The sequence below is a fragment of the Catharus ustulatus genome, chromosome 7 (genome assembly GCF_009819885.2).
Source record: "Catharus ustulatus isolate bCatUst1 chromosome 7, bCatUst1.pri.v2, whole genome shotgun sequence".
NCBI lineage: Eukaryota > Metazoa > Chordata > Aves > Passeriformes > Turdidae > Catharus > Catharus ustulatus.
Window position 1 is genome coordinate 1,996,652 of NC_046227.1, and position 18,046 is coordinate 2,014,697.

Consider the following 18,046-nt stretch of genomic DNA (forward strand, 5'->3'; position numbering starts at 1 on the left):
TGAATTCCAGAAAAGATACATAAATTTTTTGTGAAGCAAGTAGAGAGTAAAGAAAATAGCATTGAATTAAGTAAAAGATTGGACAATTCTTGGCTTTGACACTTATTTTCCTATTTTTTAGGCCAACACAATTGAATTTTCCCAGAAATCTTTTACACAGAACTTCCTATGGATCATCTCTTTGTGCAAAGCAGTCTTTGTCTCAAAGTAACACAGACATTTTTTTTTAAAAAGCCCTAATTATAAGAGAAATTATATTTATTACAACAAAAGTCGAGTCTCCTTTGGGATGGACTTGGAGTAATGGATGGTTGGGTCTTCTAATTTATCTAAGTCGTGCAGCATTAGAAAAGCAAATTCAACATATTTACACATGAAGATCTGTGGTCATTTTTTAGAGGGCTGACGTGATCATACATCAAAGGGACTTGACCTTTGGAGCTCCCTGCCTATCTATCAGTGGGAACCAATGTCTGCTTCCTTTGGAGACCAGGGAAGGGAATGCAGCACGGAAAGGAAAAGGGAATAGAAAAGCCCTGGAAAGATTAACAGATTTTTTAAAATTTTATTTGGATTTATCAATTTTTTTCCCCCACATGTTTGATTATAAACTAGATAAAGAGCAATGAGTCAGAGTGCAGAGGAGCAAACATCAATTCTCTTGCTTTTAAATGGAGGTCAGGAACTGAATGCACTCGATGTGTTTGGTTTTAATTCCCTTCATCCCTCTGATGATATAGATTACATTATGATCCCCATAAACCAGGCTGTTCACGTCCTAGTCACCAGTTCCTCCCACACTGGCCACCATGAAATGAGGGCTTGGCTGTGAACCCTCAGATAACTGATGCCAGATTTAGACTTCCTTCCTAAGGACTCGACAGAAACGTCATGGGATTTGGCAGGAAACAATCCCTTGTTCTGCAAAAGGTGCCATTTCTAACTCATTTTCAGTACATCCCAAGTATTTAAGTCTGCACTAGTTAAAATCTCTGGGAATTTTGTCTTAAACAGAGGCAGAATTGGGACCTAAGGTTCTGTTTAATTGTTAGAGATCAGCAGATACTAAAGGCAGCAATCCCTTAGGTGTTACCTGTATTTAACATGGCAAGACTTAGGTAAATGTACATTTTCCTTCCTAAAGGTAAAGTATTAATGTTATTTTTAACTGATATGAGATGTATTCTCTAGGCACAACCAGTTTCCAGAACACTATAGAGCAGCTAAGGGCAATTCCATTTCTGGGCAGGAAAATCCCCCAAACTGCCTGGGAAAACTAGAAAGCATGTTTTAAATCAAAACTAAATTATTACTTTATAAATTAATCACTTAAGAACTGTAGAACATGGAAGCTGAAATAAACAAATGCAGAGCAGTGCTGAATGTTTCTGTGATGTGCTGCTGCTTTACTAGAACTTTACTAGAGCTTGGTACAAGGACTGTGCTACTGCAGCTGGACTTGGGTGAGGCTTGACACCTGTTAGTGCCTCCACAAACTTGGAGGGGGGCAAAAAAATGTCAACAGTAAAGAATTAATCCTATTTTTTGGGTGTTTGTTGCAAGGAAGGGGGTGGGAAGAACAGATTCCTTGTGGTAAGGGTGTTTGAGTTCTTTCACCCCTGACCACGAGGAGCTGTTCATTTCCCTGTGCCTCTGCAATGTGACGTGAAGAAGATTTTGATAAACTTTACATGGACTTAGGGAAATATCAATGGATTAACATGCCAGTTCTTAGGGTTCTCTTCCCTGCTCTTGACATACACATGCAGTGGCTTGCAAAGGGGTGGGAGAAAAGGATTTTGCTTCTTTAATTTAATTGACTATTAGGAGAAATTAATTATTTTAGCTCACTGTAAGCGTTGTGAAGCACTGGAACAGGCTGCCCAGTAAAGTGCTAGAGTCATCATCCCTGAAGTGTTCAAAAAATTTGTGGATGTGGCATTTGGGGACATGGGTTAGGGGTGGGCTTGACACTGCTGGGTTAATGCTTGGACTTGATTTTAGAGGGCTTTTCCAACCTTCATGAATTCTACTCCAGACATAAGGCAGCTCACCAGACTTGAAATCATGACTTAAAAGTTGATTAATAAAATTCCCTTGCTTATCATGCCTAGGTCAAATTCCCTGGAACCCAGGGCAAATTCTCCACAGCCAGTTTCCACATCTGCCACACACATTGGAGAATGTATGGACAGCACAAACCCATTCAGCAGAAGACAAATTGTGCTACTCCTGTGCCATTTATCATTTCAGTTGAGCTCTGTATTCCTTGGAGACTCCTTTTAAAATAGGAGGAATCGTAGAAATTAATTTCTCCTCTTGGGCTGAACTACAAAAGCCTGAAGAACAAACAGTGTGGCATTTTGTGTTCTTGAGGCACAGCCCCACTTACCATGCCCAGAAATACCATTTCCTCCTCTCTCAGTTTCTCTGTTTTCTTGCGCTGGCAGTACCCACGCCAAACCTGGATTGTAAACAAAACTCTAATGAGATAAATGGGCCTTGGTACAGCTTCCTTTTCTGGGGCAGATACAGGAAAAAACAAATAGAGGAAGGAAAGGCACAATATACAATTGAAACTATTGCTTTTTAACAGGTTGCCATCTGCTATTTTTTTTTAAAACAAATTCTGAGGTTTGTTATCCCCTCATGCTGCTCTGGGTGGCTTCTGAAAACTGTCACTGCTTCACGAAGTTTAGACATAAGATTTAGGCTGAGCTCCTGCTCTCATCAGGCTGAATTGTCTGAATTATTCATGTGCAAGAACTCTTTGTGGAACTCAGCACTGACCTCCCTCTGTACTTTTTTCTAGATATGGAATGAACTCTTCCCCTGGAGATCACAGAAAAGGCATGAATTCAGAGATGCACTGAATTCCAAGGGGAGGCCAGAAAGAGCAACTGAGGTCATAAAAATCAGAATGGAAAAACAACATGTAAGTTACAAAGTCATCCTGCATTGCCAGTGCAGGACTCATGCCACTGATCTCACATCTAGGGTCCTGTCTCATTTTTTAAATTGGTTTAAATGATGTATTTCACCTTGCTGGATACCCTAAAAAGGACCATTTCAGAAAGTTTCCCACCCTGTGAGCTGTGTTTCCCTCTACAGCTGCTCTCCTGACCAAAACATTGTCATTTGGCTTTGCCAGAACTGTTGCTACACAAGAAACTCACCTTTTGAATGCAAGTGGCAGCAAGGTCTGGATTTTTACCCCTCTTTTTCTCCCTTTTTCTACTTTGTCTTTTCTCTTCAAGGTAAATTCTCCTCATGAATGCTGCTCGAGCGCGGCCCTGGCGAGCCCGTTCTGCCACCTGGATCACTTTAATGCCTTCTTCAAGTGTCATGGCTGTGACAGGCTCCTTCAACAGCACAGCCAAAAAAAGGGAATGAACAAAGGAGAGACATGTTTTGTTAATTGCCTGCCTCAGTTAGAAAATGCTATCTTAGGAAACAAAGAGCAGAGACTCCTGTTGATGTGTGATGAGGAAAACCTGCTTTGCTGAGAAACTGCATGGCTCATGCAGTCCTGCTGAACTTGATCTAGCTGAGCAAAAAGACACAACCATGCGACTTTGTCCTTCTAAAAGGAGAATTTCTGAGGCTTGGAATGTTTTCCTTTCCAATTCTGAAGGGAGTATTTGGGATGTGCTGCTGGGATCAGAGTTCTTTTGATGAAAATGGAAGGGGGGGCTGCTCTAAGTTAGGGGGAAATACAGATGAGAACAGAAGGGACTCCCCCTTCTCACTGCTGAGAAACCTCATGCTCCCCATGAAAAAGCTGAATTAGTGGCTTTTCTTGATGTTCATCTCCCAACTGCAGGCCACTCCTATTTAATTATTATATTTTTATGTGTGGCACTTACTTTCAGCAGAGCTTTCTAGGACAGAATTACATAGAAGAGGTTTCCTGAACAGAATCACACAAATGATGTGCAGAGCAGCTTCCTGAGATGAACTCCACTGGTTTTGGTTTATGTTGGACTGCCCCTAAAGCACTGCCACAGACACTGGAGAATTCCAGCTGGTTACACAGCAGCCAGCATTTCCTGAGGGGATGAGGTGCAGAAGTGCTGACAACCCTGCAGCAATCCCAGCGGTGAGTGAATTGGAAGTGCAGCACAGGACACTGATTTTACACTGGGTGAGGTTATTTTATTGCTGTTTATTGAACCCTCTGGCTCCCTGCAGCAGCCTGGCAAGGGACAGCTGGACCCTGCCAGAGCCTGGTGCTCTGCCTGAGCTGGCTGCTCACTAGACAACCTCATCCCTAAGGGATGCCACGCTGGAAAGGGGCAAGAGCAGAACTCTGGGAAGCAAAAAGGCTCCAGGATAAACTGTGCTGAAACAGGATCTGCCCAGAGTAAGCTCTGGTGAGTAGAAGAGCAGAGAAGTCACCCAGAGCTGTCCTGAGGAGGAGCAGGGCAGTGCTGCAGCTGCCCAGCAAAGCCTCCAGCAGGGAAGCCTGTGCTCTGTCTCTGCAGTCTGCCTGGGGCTGCTTCCATCCCTGGGGACTTTCCCTCTGTTATTTTGTGGGATCAACAGGCACAATCACTGCTGGGGAATTCAGGGCAGCAGTGTGACTAAGTGGGCCATCAGCACTGTCTCTTATGGCTACAACATCCATGAATCCAAGTTATCCAAGCATGTAGGCACAGTTGTTTACTTCAGGGGTCAACGTGCCCCGCCCAAAAGGTCAAAAGTATATAAAATCCAGAGCAGCCCTACTGCAGCGCTCATGTACTTGTCTGTAATGACTTCTGCTCTGCCAAAACTCAGTTTTCTGCTCCTCCCAGCAGCTGCAGCTCTGTAGCTGCACAGGGGAAACTGCACTCATTGTTCAGAGGTTATAAACAAGTGAATGCCAACAGTTGTGCTGACCTGAATTTCGAGTTCTGCCTGCTCCAGTGAGGAGTCCTGGGCCAGGACAGCTTGGTTTCAGTTGGACTAATTGCATGGTGAGGGTTAGTTAGACAAATAAAGCATTGACTTGGCCAAAGTGCTGCTCTTTCTAACACTCTCACACACAGCAATCAGAGTAGAATCATTTCAGTCTTACCCAGATTTGAGATGTGACTGGATATTGTTTGACAGGGAAATCTAAGATTTCTTTCTGCTTGTGCCTTATCTGTAAACACACTTTTACTTCCTCACTGCTGTAAAAGCACTTCTCACTTCAGTGTCGTGTTCAGACACATGTGGCTGTAATCTAAACAAATCAAATATGATATTTAGGTATTGGGTACATTTACCTCTTCTAGCAAACCAGCGTTCAGCAAAATCTCCTGCAGGTATTGCTCCCTCTCCTGCAGGGTTCTCAGGTTTTCTTTAACAAAATACTTTGGGATGGGTATTTCTATGTCTTCCTGGAGGAAGAAAGTCACAAGATGCTTTTTAGGACTGTATATAAATCACATTACTGATTAATTGAACACCTTTACAAAGCAATAAAATAAGGACAGAGGTTGTTGAATATTTTTTGAGTATTGGGGAATTTGACCTTTGTAACAGCTGCTGTTACTTTTCAATTACTTTAGGCCTAATTCAACAAAAACAAATAAATCAACCCAGTTTGTGAACCATGTGAGCCCAGAAATCTTTCTTCTTATAATGGCTCAATTATATTATCAAATTGCTAAAATATTTGGCAAGGTTGCTAGAAATTTAAACAAGATTTCCACCGAGCTGAATACCTTTGGTTGTGTGATCATCCCGCTTCTTGTTTTAATCAACAGGAAAAACAGAGCTGTTCTCTTGCCATTTTTTTTAACCATTATAAGGAACTAAAGCACAATTCTAGGGTTTTTTTACAGGTATTTTGAGCTGTGGTATCTCAGACACTTCTTAAAATCAGACATGACCAGAAAGTGCCTGTCTTTACTAATTTCTGGAATTACAAAGATGTAACTGATTTACATTTCTCCCAGTTCCATTCCCCATTCCCTCAGCTGCACACTGAGGGACATCACAAGAAACCTTCCAAGTTGGGTTGTGTTTATCCCTGATGATTTTATCAGTGCAGAGGTCTGGTCTGATAAAGTTTCTAAATATTTATCTTGCTAAGCTCCATGTTTGCACCTTCCAACAGCCCTTGGTAGTTGATGGACATTATTATATGCTGTACTCTGAGTGCAAATAACTCTGGGTGAATTAAAATCTGAAGATATAACAAATCAAGGGGTTTGTCAGGACACCCTCCTGTAGGATGAGAGGATTTTTAGGCTGCCAGGGAGCAGAGGCAGTGTAGGATTATCTCCGATGTCTCACCTGGCCTTCAATTCCAAGTGATTCTGGATTGTGACTTTTACTGACTGGAAAAAAGAGATCAAAGCTTCAGTGCCAGGCTGGAAAGGGTGGGGAGCCTGCTTCTCTTCACTATCTCTTTTTGGGGCCCAGCACTGAAAAGTCAGGCTTGGGATGTTTAACCTCGAGTCAAATTCATGGCTTTTTAGCCACTCCCAGCTCCACATGGGATTTATGGATCCAAATACCTTCACAATTACCCCAGGAAATGCAGTGACTGGCTGTTGGAAGGGAACTGCACAAAATTACAGAACTGGAGAAATAGGAAAGCTTGGCCTTGCAGTGACATAGTACAAAATAGGCAACATCATCACATAAGATAGAAAATGTTGTGTTCTCTGCCTTCAATCCTGCAGGATTTTAGCACTGATAACAAAGGGAAAGGAATGACCAGAGATATCCCTTCTGGGCAGATCCTTTGAGAAACAGGAGTTATTTCTCCAGTCATTTTGTTCTGTTACCAAGAATATTTTAATAATTTATTAAAAAGAACACCCCATAAATCTATATTCTTATCTAGTATGGAAGATACTTTCTTTGAAAAAAACTGAAATCTCAGTGATTGATTTCTTTTGTGGTAGGTAGGTATGTTAATGCCTTCTTAAAATTAAGGTGTGGTGCAGGAATTTGAATTTATGCTTGCTTTAGAGGAGATGTCAGGCCTGAACTTCTCAGACTTGCCAACTTTCTGCTGCAGATGGATTTACTGCTGAGTCATGAAAACAGCAGTGCTCAAGATTTCAAAATATGATTTGAAGGATTATTTTCCCTGGAGATGTGTTTATACTCTCTCAGTTTAAAACAGTGATTAATGTTGAAGGCTGGTGGAAATTCCTGGCAATTCCTCTCCTAAATTTGCAGATGTGCAGTGGCAAACAGAAACACGTGTGCAGATCTCAGAATGATGCTATAACGATATCGGGCAATCAGGTCCTAAAAAAGCAGGAATTTCAGCTGGTTTCAGCAAAGCAGCTGTACCTGAATGTGACAATAGATGGAGCTGTCTGCGAGAGAAGTAACCACCTTTGCCAGCTCGTTTTTCCTGCTGCTTTTAAAGCCCAGCTTCCCCACTTGGCCTCATTGTCATATTCACGGTGCTGATTTCACCGTGCTACGAAGGGCAGGCTGCACTGGACTCTACTTTACTTATCAGTGGCACATTTTCTATCTCACCCCACATTAAAATCTGGCAGAGTCAAGCTCCTGGCACTTAGCAGCAAAGTTGTGAAGTTATTACGACAGAGAGTAGGTTTAGATGGGGGTGAGGGTGGGCAGGCCCTGGCACAGGGTGCCCAGAGAAGCTGTGGCTGCCCATGGATCCCTGGAAGTGTCCAAGGCCAGGCTGGATGAGGCTTGGAGCAACCTGGGACAATGGAAGGTGTCCCTGCCATGGCAGGGGGTGGCACTGGAAAGAGTTTAAGGTCCCTTCCACCCCAAACCATTCTGGGATTCTGTGAATACAAATTCATGTTGGAATATGGAATTGTGGAATGGGTCAAACTGAAAGGGACCACAAAAGATCATCTGGTCCCACCTGCTCCCAGGCAAAGACCCCTCCCTTGCTGAGAAAGGTGAGTGCCATCTGATGCCAGCACTCTGGCACTGCACAGGCCATTCTGTTGTCAAAACCCCAGGAATCATGGTGGTGACACCAGCTGGGGAGCCATCTGGCTCTTTCAGTATTTCTGCCTCCAACTGGAAGTGTCAGGAGAAAATAACTTGTGCCCCAGAATTCCTTACTAAATGTCCCAAAGCCCTGAAATCTTTTGTAATCATCATCAGATTACCCTTTCCCTGCCCTCTGCGTGGAAAATCATGTTGGTGGGCTGTGAAAAACTTGGAAGTTTCCTGGTGACCCCAGAAGGGCCGGGTTAGTTTGATACAAATAAAGCAAAGCACCTGCAAAAAAAGCACCTCCAAATGAAACCCCTACAAATCAAACCCCATCTTTGCTATGAATTAGCTCCTCATCGAGGTGGCCCTACCGGGACATGCTGGAGCTCCATGAGGATGCCATCCATGCTGTGACACTCGCAGCTCTCCAGGGTCACCATCTCTCTCTTGATCTCCAGGATGCGGCCCATGACCCCGTCCAGCACCTGCCGAACCGCCGCCCGCTTCTGCTGGTGGATGAGGTGGTCGTGGGACGCCTCCAGCCTCCGGAACATCTCCAGGTACTGGACGTAGGCAGTGGCCAACATCTTCCTCACCTTGTCCCGGTCCTCCTGCGGCTGCAGGAACTCCTCTCTCTCTCTCTGGAGCATGGCGTCCAGCTCCCGCTGCGTGTCTGCCCACAGCTTGATGTAAGTGCTGCTTGGAAAGAGGAGACTGTCAGCCTGACATGAAAGCAGGACTTAGGCTCTGTGGGTGTGCATTTCTCACAAAGCAAGCCTGCAAGTGCGAGCCATTACATTTATAAGGACATTTATACATTTAACTACTTTGAAAATCATTAGCAGAAGTTTCTGGGTTTGTTTTAAAAATAGGAATCTTAAAATGCTGTTTTATTAAAACAAGCTTAGAAGTTTAAAGCTTTTCAGCTTCATTCTAAAATGCTTGAAGCATCCTTCAAATGCTTGAAGTTACAACCCCTAACAGTGCCAGGAGTTTTGTTCAGTTGTGCTAATTGAGAAGATGGTTCAATTGAAAAGGGGTCTCCCTCCGACGCCTTTTAATAGGGGAAGGACTTTTTGAGGCTCTGCATTTTTGGGATGAGGACCAATTAATGTTTCTAAAGCTGTGCTGCCCTTCTGAAGTGGTTGCTTGGAGGTAACTGCAGGGTAAGGGTGGGGTTGGTGCCAATGCTGGAGTGAGGCTCGGGGCCTTAATTCATATGCGAGGTGAGGAAAGTAATTTGATTTATTTCTATGGTAGCAACTGTTGCACTTCAAGGAATTGCTAAATATCTGGTCTGGTGGCTATGGGATTCTGTGGCATGGAACTGTCACCTCAGGCCATCTCCATTTCCAGGAGCAGTAATGCTGCTCACTTGGTAGTTTTTGGTAGGAATAGGTGGAGTTCTGATGAGAGCATTGACTGGCTGTCAGTGACTTTTCATGGGAAAAGCAGATCAGAATATCCTGGGGCATCAGCCTAAAGGAGCAATGAGGATTTTATTCAGAGAAAGGATCCAACGGCAGGTTTGTGATGGAAAGGTGTTAATAACACCTGTGGCAGTGAAGACACTTTTAGGTCCTGTTTTCCTTTACCAGATGGAGACTCTTGGCAGTGATAAGTGTTAAAAAATCCTACATCTCTAAAAATGCCTCTCTAGGAACAGAGCAAGGAAATTCCTTCTGCACTGAGACTTGGTTGTGCTGGGAGAAAAACCATTTACACTGTCATGCTGGGGGGAAAACAGTGGCTATGGAAACAGGGACAGATTACTTGTTCCTTAATCCCAGGAATGAAGGCCATTGGTCTCAGTGGTGCAATCTAGAGCAATCCATGTGCTGAACCAAGCTGCTGTTCCTAGAGCTGCTCAAAGAGGGATGAGAACAGCAGAAGGCCCTGCCTTTGTTAGATGAGCTTTGAGAGCATTGAGGGAGGGTTGGTGTATTTATCCTGAAAGCTGGACAGATGTTAGCATTGTTTGTGCATGATACTAAATGTTGGAGCTCTGTGAGCTGATCTTATCATTCCCAACCCTGGAGGTCATTGTGACCCAAGGCTCATGCTGCAAGAGGGATCTGTGGGGTGCGACAGGACAAACTCCAGACCTCAAATGCCCTGAGCATGGGGTGCCCTGCACGCCCTGGGTGGTGACAGGGCTGTGGGACTCCCCTTTGCAGTCAGCAAAACCACCAACAACCCAAACCCTGCTATTGAATTTGCACCATTAACGTTTTAAAGGGCGTATTATACTCTTCAGCTGACCTGGCTTTCTGCAGGATGCAGCTGGCCTTGCTTTTCCTAATGCTTCTGCAGCCCACCCAGGTCTTCCCCTTCCTTTTTTCCCTGCTTCATTTACATCCCATTGCACCACCCGTATCAGTCAATTGCAGCAATTAACCCAGGTGCAGGAGATAAACAGAATAAACCTGGCAGAAGATGGGGATGAGCAAGGCCAGCGTGAGCTGGAGCCAGGACACGGAAGGATGTGAGGCACGTGGGTTTTCCAGCACATGAGGAAATGGTGTGGTGATGTACGTACTTTGAATGATTTCTCACAGATACTGCAGAGGTTGGCAACCTTTGAGGAAGCCCAGCCCTGAGGGGTGTCCCCACAGCCATCCACCTGATTTATGAGCAGTGGGGATCCTCGGGCTGGAGCCTTTCCTGTGCAGGTTACTGCTCAGAGACTCCACAACCGTCCACTCTGATTTCCAATAATCTCCTTCTCTGCCTCCTCTGACTGAGGAATGTCAAGTGGTTCCTCCTGCTGAGCCAGCTCGTATCCAGTTTCTTCTTCTATTGGGAATGGCTTGTGCAGGGAGGAGGGGGCTGGAGCGCTGCAGCCCTTTGGAGGATGTTACCATGAGGCACTGCAGATAGGACATAATTGCTTCCATAAAGCATTAGTTTATCAGATAAGCGCTGGGATGATTGCAAGCACGGGTGCTGTGGGTCGGATGTTAAGACTGGGGATATTATGGGATGATTGTGGCTTTTGCAACAGCAGTGTTTTGGATAAATGAGGGCAAAAGAAAGGATGGGCCCACTGGAGAATGAAGTGCTGAAATGATGTGAAAGCAATACATTTGGACTGACAGCCCTGTGTACCTGCTGTGTTCAGGGTGACTGACACCTTGGGGTTCCTGATCCTCGAGTTTCTTAGACAAAGAATGGAGATATCAGATACTGGGTAACAGGACAGGGCAAGCAGAAATATGATTTGGGTGTTGCACTGCTTCACCCTGATTAAAAACTAGAGGACACATCCCTAAAATAGGATTTAAAATTATTTCAAGTTTTACTGGTGCCCAAATGAGAGCCCTTCTGGACTAGGCTGAGGGATGAGATGTGCCTGGTGTTTAGAGCTCCTTCTGGGGGACTTGGCACAGCAGCTGTGAAGCAGAGGAGCCCTTCAGAGACAAACATGCTCAGGGGTAGGCAGAAAGAGCAACTTCAAGGTTATTCCTTAAAAGCAAAGGAGAGCCCTTCCTCTCATTGCCTGTGAATCAGACACTGATCCCAAAGTCCCTACTGGAATTTTTGCCTATTTGCTCAGTGTCCCTTTGCATTAAGTTGTGAACTCCCTCAAAATTGCTTCCACACGCTGCAGGGGGAGGACAATGTAGCCTTGAATGCACTGGGTTTTTATTTACTGTTACTACTCCACCTTGTAGGTTCAGCTCTGTTCTGCTCTGAGCTGTGCCTGTGCCCAAGGATATTCCATCAGATTTAGGCTGGATTAGAGCCTCTAACTCGCCTATTAGTGCAGGTAATGAGCCTAACTTCCTTATTCAAGGTTTAAGATTTAAAAAAAATTATTAAATCATGGAAAAGAAAGCTGCCTCTTGATCTCTCTGTGCATACAGCACTGGAAGTAATGCTACAAATTGTCATAGCAACTCCCAAATAGGGGTGTTATGGGGAAAATAAGCAATGCTGTAATGGGATGAGGAAGAAACACATCAAGTGACTGAACTCCAGAGTCCCCAGAGTGATTTCTGGCAGCTCACAGCTTGGAGGGAAGGTCAGAGCTTTAACTCCTCACTGATGTCCCTTCTCTTCACACCCACAAAGCAGAAACTAAGTAGAAACTGAGTCTAAAACATGAGCTTAAGAAGTTTCTTTTGCCCATAGCCTGGTTGCCAGTTCAGATCTCACTTTTATTGCTCAAAATGAAGCCTGCTCTCCTTATTTTAGAGTGAAGCTTAACAACATAGTTTTTTTTTCTCCTGCTGAAGTCATAAAGAGATGTTTAAAATCCTGCCAAACTGTACATGCCTTGTTTCGGTACTGTAGGGCCCTCTAACTCTGCATGTTTGCTTGACCCTTCTCTCCTGACACTTGGAAAATCTTGTTGGTTTTAAGTCCAGCTGAGGTGAGCCTGCCTACTGGTGCTGGACTGGTTTTAAGGCTTAAGCATGGCCTTCTTGGAAAGGTTTGTGCTGAGCATGCAAACTGTCCCTCAGGCCACTCCTGAGGGAGGAGAAGAATCTGGCATCAGTGGGGTTACCTTTGTGTGGCTTTCCTTCCTCCCCCCAGAGCGTCTCTGTGTTTTACTCACTGCCAGAGGGAACACTGCTCCTGTTATTCCAGGACATGGCACAGTGTGTCTCTGCATTTGTGTATGGGCTGAACCCTGGCTTCTCTGATGCCTGGTTATTCCTCAGGAATGCCTCCTGCTTTCCCATGCTAAAGCTGCAGTAGTTCAGTGCTGTTTGGGTCTCACTGGTTTATCCTGATGGATGGAAGGGGGTGGAAGGGAAAACATTTGACTCTGACTGCAGCTTTCCTCAGCTCATTTGGAAACTCCTGTGTGATTAAAGGAGTGCTAATCGTGTGTGTTAAACACTGCTGAAGGACCCACTGCTGCCACTGCAAACCCACCTTGTATTTCTTTCTCAGAAATGAAACTGGGCTGTGCTGGGGGCTGGAGAAAGTGCCACAGGGCTTGTGAGAGCAAGGGGATGTGGAACAGAGCTCGAGGAGCCTGGCACAGAGCACAAGGGCAGGGGGGACCGAGATGTGGGGCTAGTGACAAGGAAGTGCAGGCAGGGGCCACTCCTCAGGGTCCCCTGGCCACACTCAGAGCCTGACAGGTCAGGCATTGTGCTAAGCCCGGGGCAAACACGGGGGAGGGAAACCCTGCCCTGCAGCCTCTGGAAAATAAAGAAACAAGAGACAAAGGTTGGGAGGGGAAAGTGAGGCCCTGAGAGGAAAAAGGGGTTTTAAATGCTGCTGCTCTGCTTTTCTTTTTTTTTTTCTTCTCTCTTTCTAAAAATCACCAGGCTTAGGATGACTGCTGGCTGCTTCAGGTCAGCAGTTCCCTGTTCCCTCACAGGTATTGCGTGGTGATTACATTACAGGAGTAGCCCCCTCTTTTCTCTTTTGTCCTATCATAGGCAAACATTTTTGTGCTGGAGAGGCACAGGCGGAATCAGAGATCAGTGTGGCCTTATGACAAAACCTGCCTGAGTTCAAGGAGTGTTTAGACAAAGCTCTCAGGCACAGGGTGTCTGTACAGGGCCAGGAGTTGGATCAATGGCCCTGGCGGGTCCCTTCCAACTCAGCAGTGATTCTGTGAACCAAATTGACTGAAATGTTGTCAGAATTAATTGCTGATTTCAAAGCCTTTAGCCTGCAGTCTGGAGCAGTTCAGGCTCATGAGCCTGTTTAAGCCTGCCTTGCTCCCAAAATAAGATTAGTCGCACAATTATGCCAAACTTCTCAGCTGGTGGTGAATGTGACTCTGCCAGATGACTTTTTAAGCAGGCTTGCTCCAGCCACGATGTTTTACAGAGTTGGAAGCATTTGGGGGAAAATAAAGGCTAAACCTCAGTAGGCTTTGGTTGTGACAAGAGAAGAAAACACACAGCCTGCTGGCATTGTTAACGTGAACAGCTCTGTGCTTCTGTCATCTCCAATTTCAGTCCTGGGTACTATGACAGAAAGTGAAGGGGGAAGAAAAGATTTGTGTGGCAGAAATGTAATGGGAAACCGCAGGGAAGGGGAGGAAGCAGCTTCATGCTGCAGCAGCAGCAACACACCTCAGCAGGTCTCAAGCACCTGCTCCAGCCAAACTCACAAGGCTGGCAGGAAAAAGAACAGTTTTCTTCTAGTTTTCTGACAAAACCCCCTATTTTCCTACATGGCAAAGCAATTAAGGTGTGGGAAATGCTATTTCGGGCTGCCAAACACTCCAAGGGCTGCCCTCCTATCCCTCAGGCTGCAGCTCCTGCCTGGACTAGGGGTGCCCTTCCCTCTGGGGTCAGCAGGAGAATTGTGCCCTGGGCTGATCCCACAGTGTGGACAACAGCAAAGGGGGAATTCTGCTTCTCTGCCCTGCAGAGCTGCCTCCAGCTCTGGGGTCCAGCACAGGAAGGAGCTGGAGCTGCTGGAGAGAGTCCAGAGGAGGCACCAGGATGGTCAGAGGGATGGGGAAGCTCCATGGGGAAAGGCTGAGAGAATTGAGAATGCTGGAGAAGCTCTGGGGTGACCTAACTGTGCCCTTCTAGTACCTGAAGGGAATCTGCAAGAAAGATGGAGAGAGGCTATTGACACGACAAGGGGGAATTTCTTCCCACTGCCAGATAACAGGGTTAGATGGGATAATGGGAAGAAATTTGTTCCTGTGAGGGTAGGAGGGCCCTGGCACAGGGTGCCCAGAGACACTGTGGCTGCCCCTGGATCCCTGGAAATGTCCAGGCCAGGTTGGACACTGGGGCTTGGAGCAAACTGGGATAATGGAAGGTGTCCCTGCCCACAGCAGGGTGTGGAAGGAGATGGGTTTTAAGGTCCCTTCAACCCATCCCAAACTATTCTGTTACATGAATAGCAGCCTCCTCTCCTTTGCAAGCAGAATTTTGCCTCCCAAGCAATATTTGCCTGTAACACACTTTACTGCTTCTGTCAACAAAGTTTATTTCAGCTTTAACCATCCTATGTAACTTTTTTCTTTGTACCCCTCTCTTCCTTGGAAAAGGAAGGGGTAATTACCCATCCAGCTCCCTACAATTCCATGCATAAAGGGCTGTGTCTGGGTGCTGCTCTACCCCTGCCAGGAGCAGGAGGCTTTAAGCTCAAAGCTGACACCATCTACTCAGTTTCCTGAAAACTGGGGCCTTTTCTTTCCCTGTTTTCCTGCACAAGTGCTGCTGGGATATTTCCACTGACAATGCTTTTTCCCAGAAGAGACACTGAACGAGTAATACACAACATCTTTCCCTACCTGCTCATTAAGGATGAAGGGAGGCACAGGAGGGAGTTGCAGCTTTGAGCTTTAGCTGTGATCAATTTGATCCTGTCTCTGATTTCCTGCTTTAACATAAGCAAGATGATGTGCTAATGCTCACCAGGGGTGGAAAGAGGGGCAAAGATGAATCTGTGACTGCTTGGGAGATGTATGAGAGAGAACATGCAAGGAATGCCCAGGAGGAAGCTAATAATTGTGGCGTTTGGATGGAATCTGAAGAATATGGCCTGGGGCCAGACGCTGAATGAGGGGATAAAAAGAAATATTCAACAACGGCCCAATGGCTGAATGAGGCTGGGGCCCCGTGGGAAGCAAATAGGATGTGATCACAGCATCAGAAACTGCATCGTAATGCAGCCACAGAATGTGGGGGGGAGAGGAGAGGGGATTAGAAGTTGCACTGACATTTTTTCACATTTGGGTTTTGCAACCTTAATTTTCTTCAGCTGAGCCTTGGGGATGTGATGTAAAACACAGAGCTCTGCTTTGGTTGTTTCTGCTGGAAGCAGGAAGGGAGATGCACAGGATCTTGTCTTGGATCAATATTTAACCAGTGAAATAATATAAATTCTATTTGTGACACCAGATTAAATTTTAAAGCGCTTTGATTGTTTAAAGCTCCTTGGTGGCAGTGGCAAATGTCTTGTAGCTGATTAAAACCTGGCAGGAGGGGTAGCAGTGCCAAGACTCGGCTTTGAACATGTCTGGACTAGGGCTGTCGGGGGCTAGGTAAGAAATCACTGGTCAGGATCCCACGGGTCAAGGAGAGGGTAAACAAATCCATAAAAGAGGAGGAAACACAGCAGGAAAACATAAATGCAGCAGCATCTCTGTGAATCTCCAGTGTCTGGAACAGAAGGTACGTCTGCATGCAAATGCTGGGGCTGAGTGCTTTGGGAAGTGAGATACTCCAGCACTTTTTAATCACCCTACCCTTAATGGCTCTGCTCCCTCCAGAGTGCTGAGACTGTCCCTAGAAAATGCCAGGCATGTCTGGACATGCTGACTTTTCCCTTGGCAGGCTGCTGGACTTAGTGACCCTAAGAGAACATTGCTGCTCTCTGAGCATCCTCTCTGCCCTGACATGGAGCTTCCTGAGGCAGTGGAATTAAATTTTTTTCTTTATCCCACACCTCTTAGAATCACAGGACCTTGAGGATGGTGAACGTGCCTCAGAACTCAAGGTTTACCTCAAGCTCAAGGAAAGCTGTGTAGCATTTCTATTTCTGAAGAAACAAAGTTCTTTATCCTTTCATTATCAGCTCTTTGCTTCGCTGCCTTCAGGTAAGGCAGGCTGTTGTAAGTAATTTTTGTCACATGGCATTTAAAATACCTTGGGAACAGCCTCAGGTTATACCAGGGAAGGTTTATAGAATACTGGAATCATGGAATGGTTTGGGCTGAAAGGGACATGAAAACCCATCTTGTCCCATCCCTGCCACTGTCCAAGCCCCATTGCCCAGCCTGGCCTCGGACACTTCCAGGGATCCAGGGGCAGCCACAGCTTCTCTGGGCACCCTGTGCCAGGGCCTCCCTACCCTCACAGGGAAGAATTTCTCCTTAATATCCAGTCTTTACCTGCCTCCCTGCTTAAGGCCATTCCCCCTTGTCCTTATTACTTCATACCTGTGTGTGAAAAGCCCCTCTCCAGCCTTCCTGTAAACCCTGTTTAGCAAAAATTTCTTCATGGAAAGAAGAAGGTGGTAGAGTCCCATCCCTGCATAGATTTAAAAACCATTTTGATGTGATACTTGGGGACTTGGGTTAGTGATGGCCATGGCAGAGCTGGGGAATAGCTGGACTTGATGATCTCAGAGGGCTTTTCCAACCTAAACAACTCTGATTTATGGTACACAGCCAGCATAACCTCACTACAACCAACCATGTTAACAGTAGCCTCGGTAACTTATTTGAGATCCAAGCCTGACTTGTGTTTAGGAAGGGCTGGATTAGCCCAGCTATAAATCCTGTGCTGTGCACAGCTAAAATGTCATTACAACAACCTGAGCCAAAGAGCTTCAACACCAAATTGGAGTCCCTCACCAGCACCTTGCTCAGGAACAGGACTGGAAATGTGTTTTTGTCATGTGGTGTGGATATACAATCATATTTATACGGATTTGCTGTTCAGTGCTGGCAATGCCATAGGAAATGCTAAAAAGCCCTGTCTCTATTAAAATTAATCTCAGCCAAACCAGTTGAAGCACAAGTATTTTTCCAGCTATGCTCAGTTTAATGCCTTTGGTGTTAATCTGGCTCAAATAACAGCAGTCATGATTCAGAGACTGGGCAGGAATGACAGATTCTGAGATAACTCTGAAGAGGAGGTCAAACACTACTTTTTGTGGGTTTTTTTCTTTCTTCCTTTACCTCTTTTTAAACTTTCTTTTAAAGAACACAATTCAGATAACTCTCCACTACCCTGTGAACTTCACTTAACTGAGTCCATGAGTGCTAGGCATGATTTATACAAGCTTTGCATTGGGTGCACCAGGGATCTAACCAAGCTTTCCTCCAGCTGGAGGCTGTGCTGGGTCTGTCCTTGGACACAGCCCCCAGACAGTCTCTGCCCTGCCCTTAGGGATGCTGTTCTTTATTCCTCTCACCTCACCTTCCTCTCCTGAACCATGGAGCTGCCTGGCTGGAAAGCAGTGGAGCTTTCACTGGTATCTGACTGGGGCTACCCATATGTGGAGGCAGGAGAGGAGGAAAAAAGTCTGGAAAAAACAATCTCTGGGGAAACCTTATTGCAGCTGCCTGAAAGGTCAGTTGGGGCCCAGCTGCTTTTCCCAGGCAGCAAGCACTAGGATAAGAGGAAATGGCCTCAAGTTAAACCAAGGTTAAGATTGGATATTAGGAAAATATTCTTCACTGAAAATA

At 45.6% G+C, this 18,046-nt stretch overlaps 1 protein-coding gene across 1 annotated transcript in view; it reads right to left on the reverse strand.

Moving 5' to 3' along the window:
* IQCA1 (IQ motif containing with AAA domain 1) overlaps positions 1-18,046 on the reverse strand; it is a 97,630-nt gene that overhangs the window by 78,439 nt on the left and 1,145 nt on the right. Inside the window, exons 2-5 of the mRNA XM_033064885.1 lie at positions 8,289-8,613; positions 5,253-5,366; positions 3,177-3,362; positions 2,393-2,464 (exon numbers count right to left, since the gene is read on the reverse strand). Of these exons, the coding sequence (XP_032920776.1) occupies positions 2,393-2,464; positions 3,177-3,362; positions 5,253-5,366; positions 8,289-8,613 (697 nt within the window). The remainder of the gene's footprint in view (positions 1-2,392; positions 2,465-3,176; positions 3,363-5,252; positions 5,367-8,288; positions 8,614-18,046) is intronic.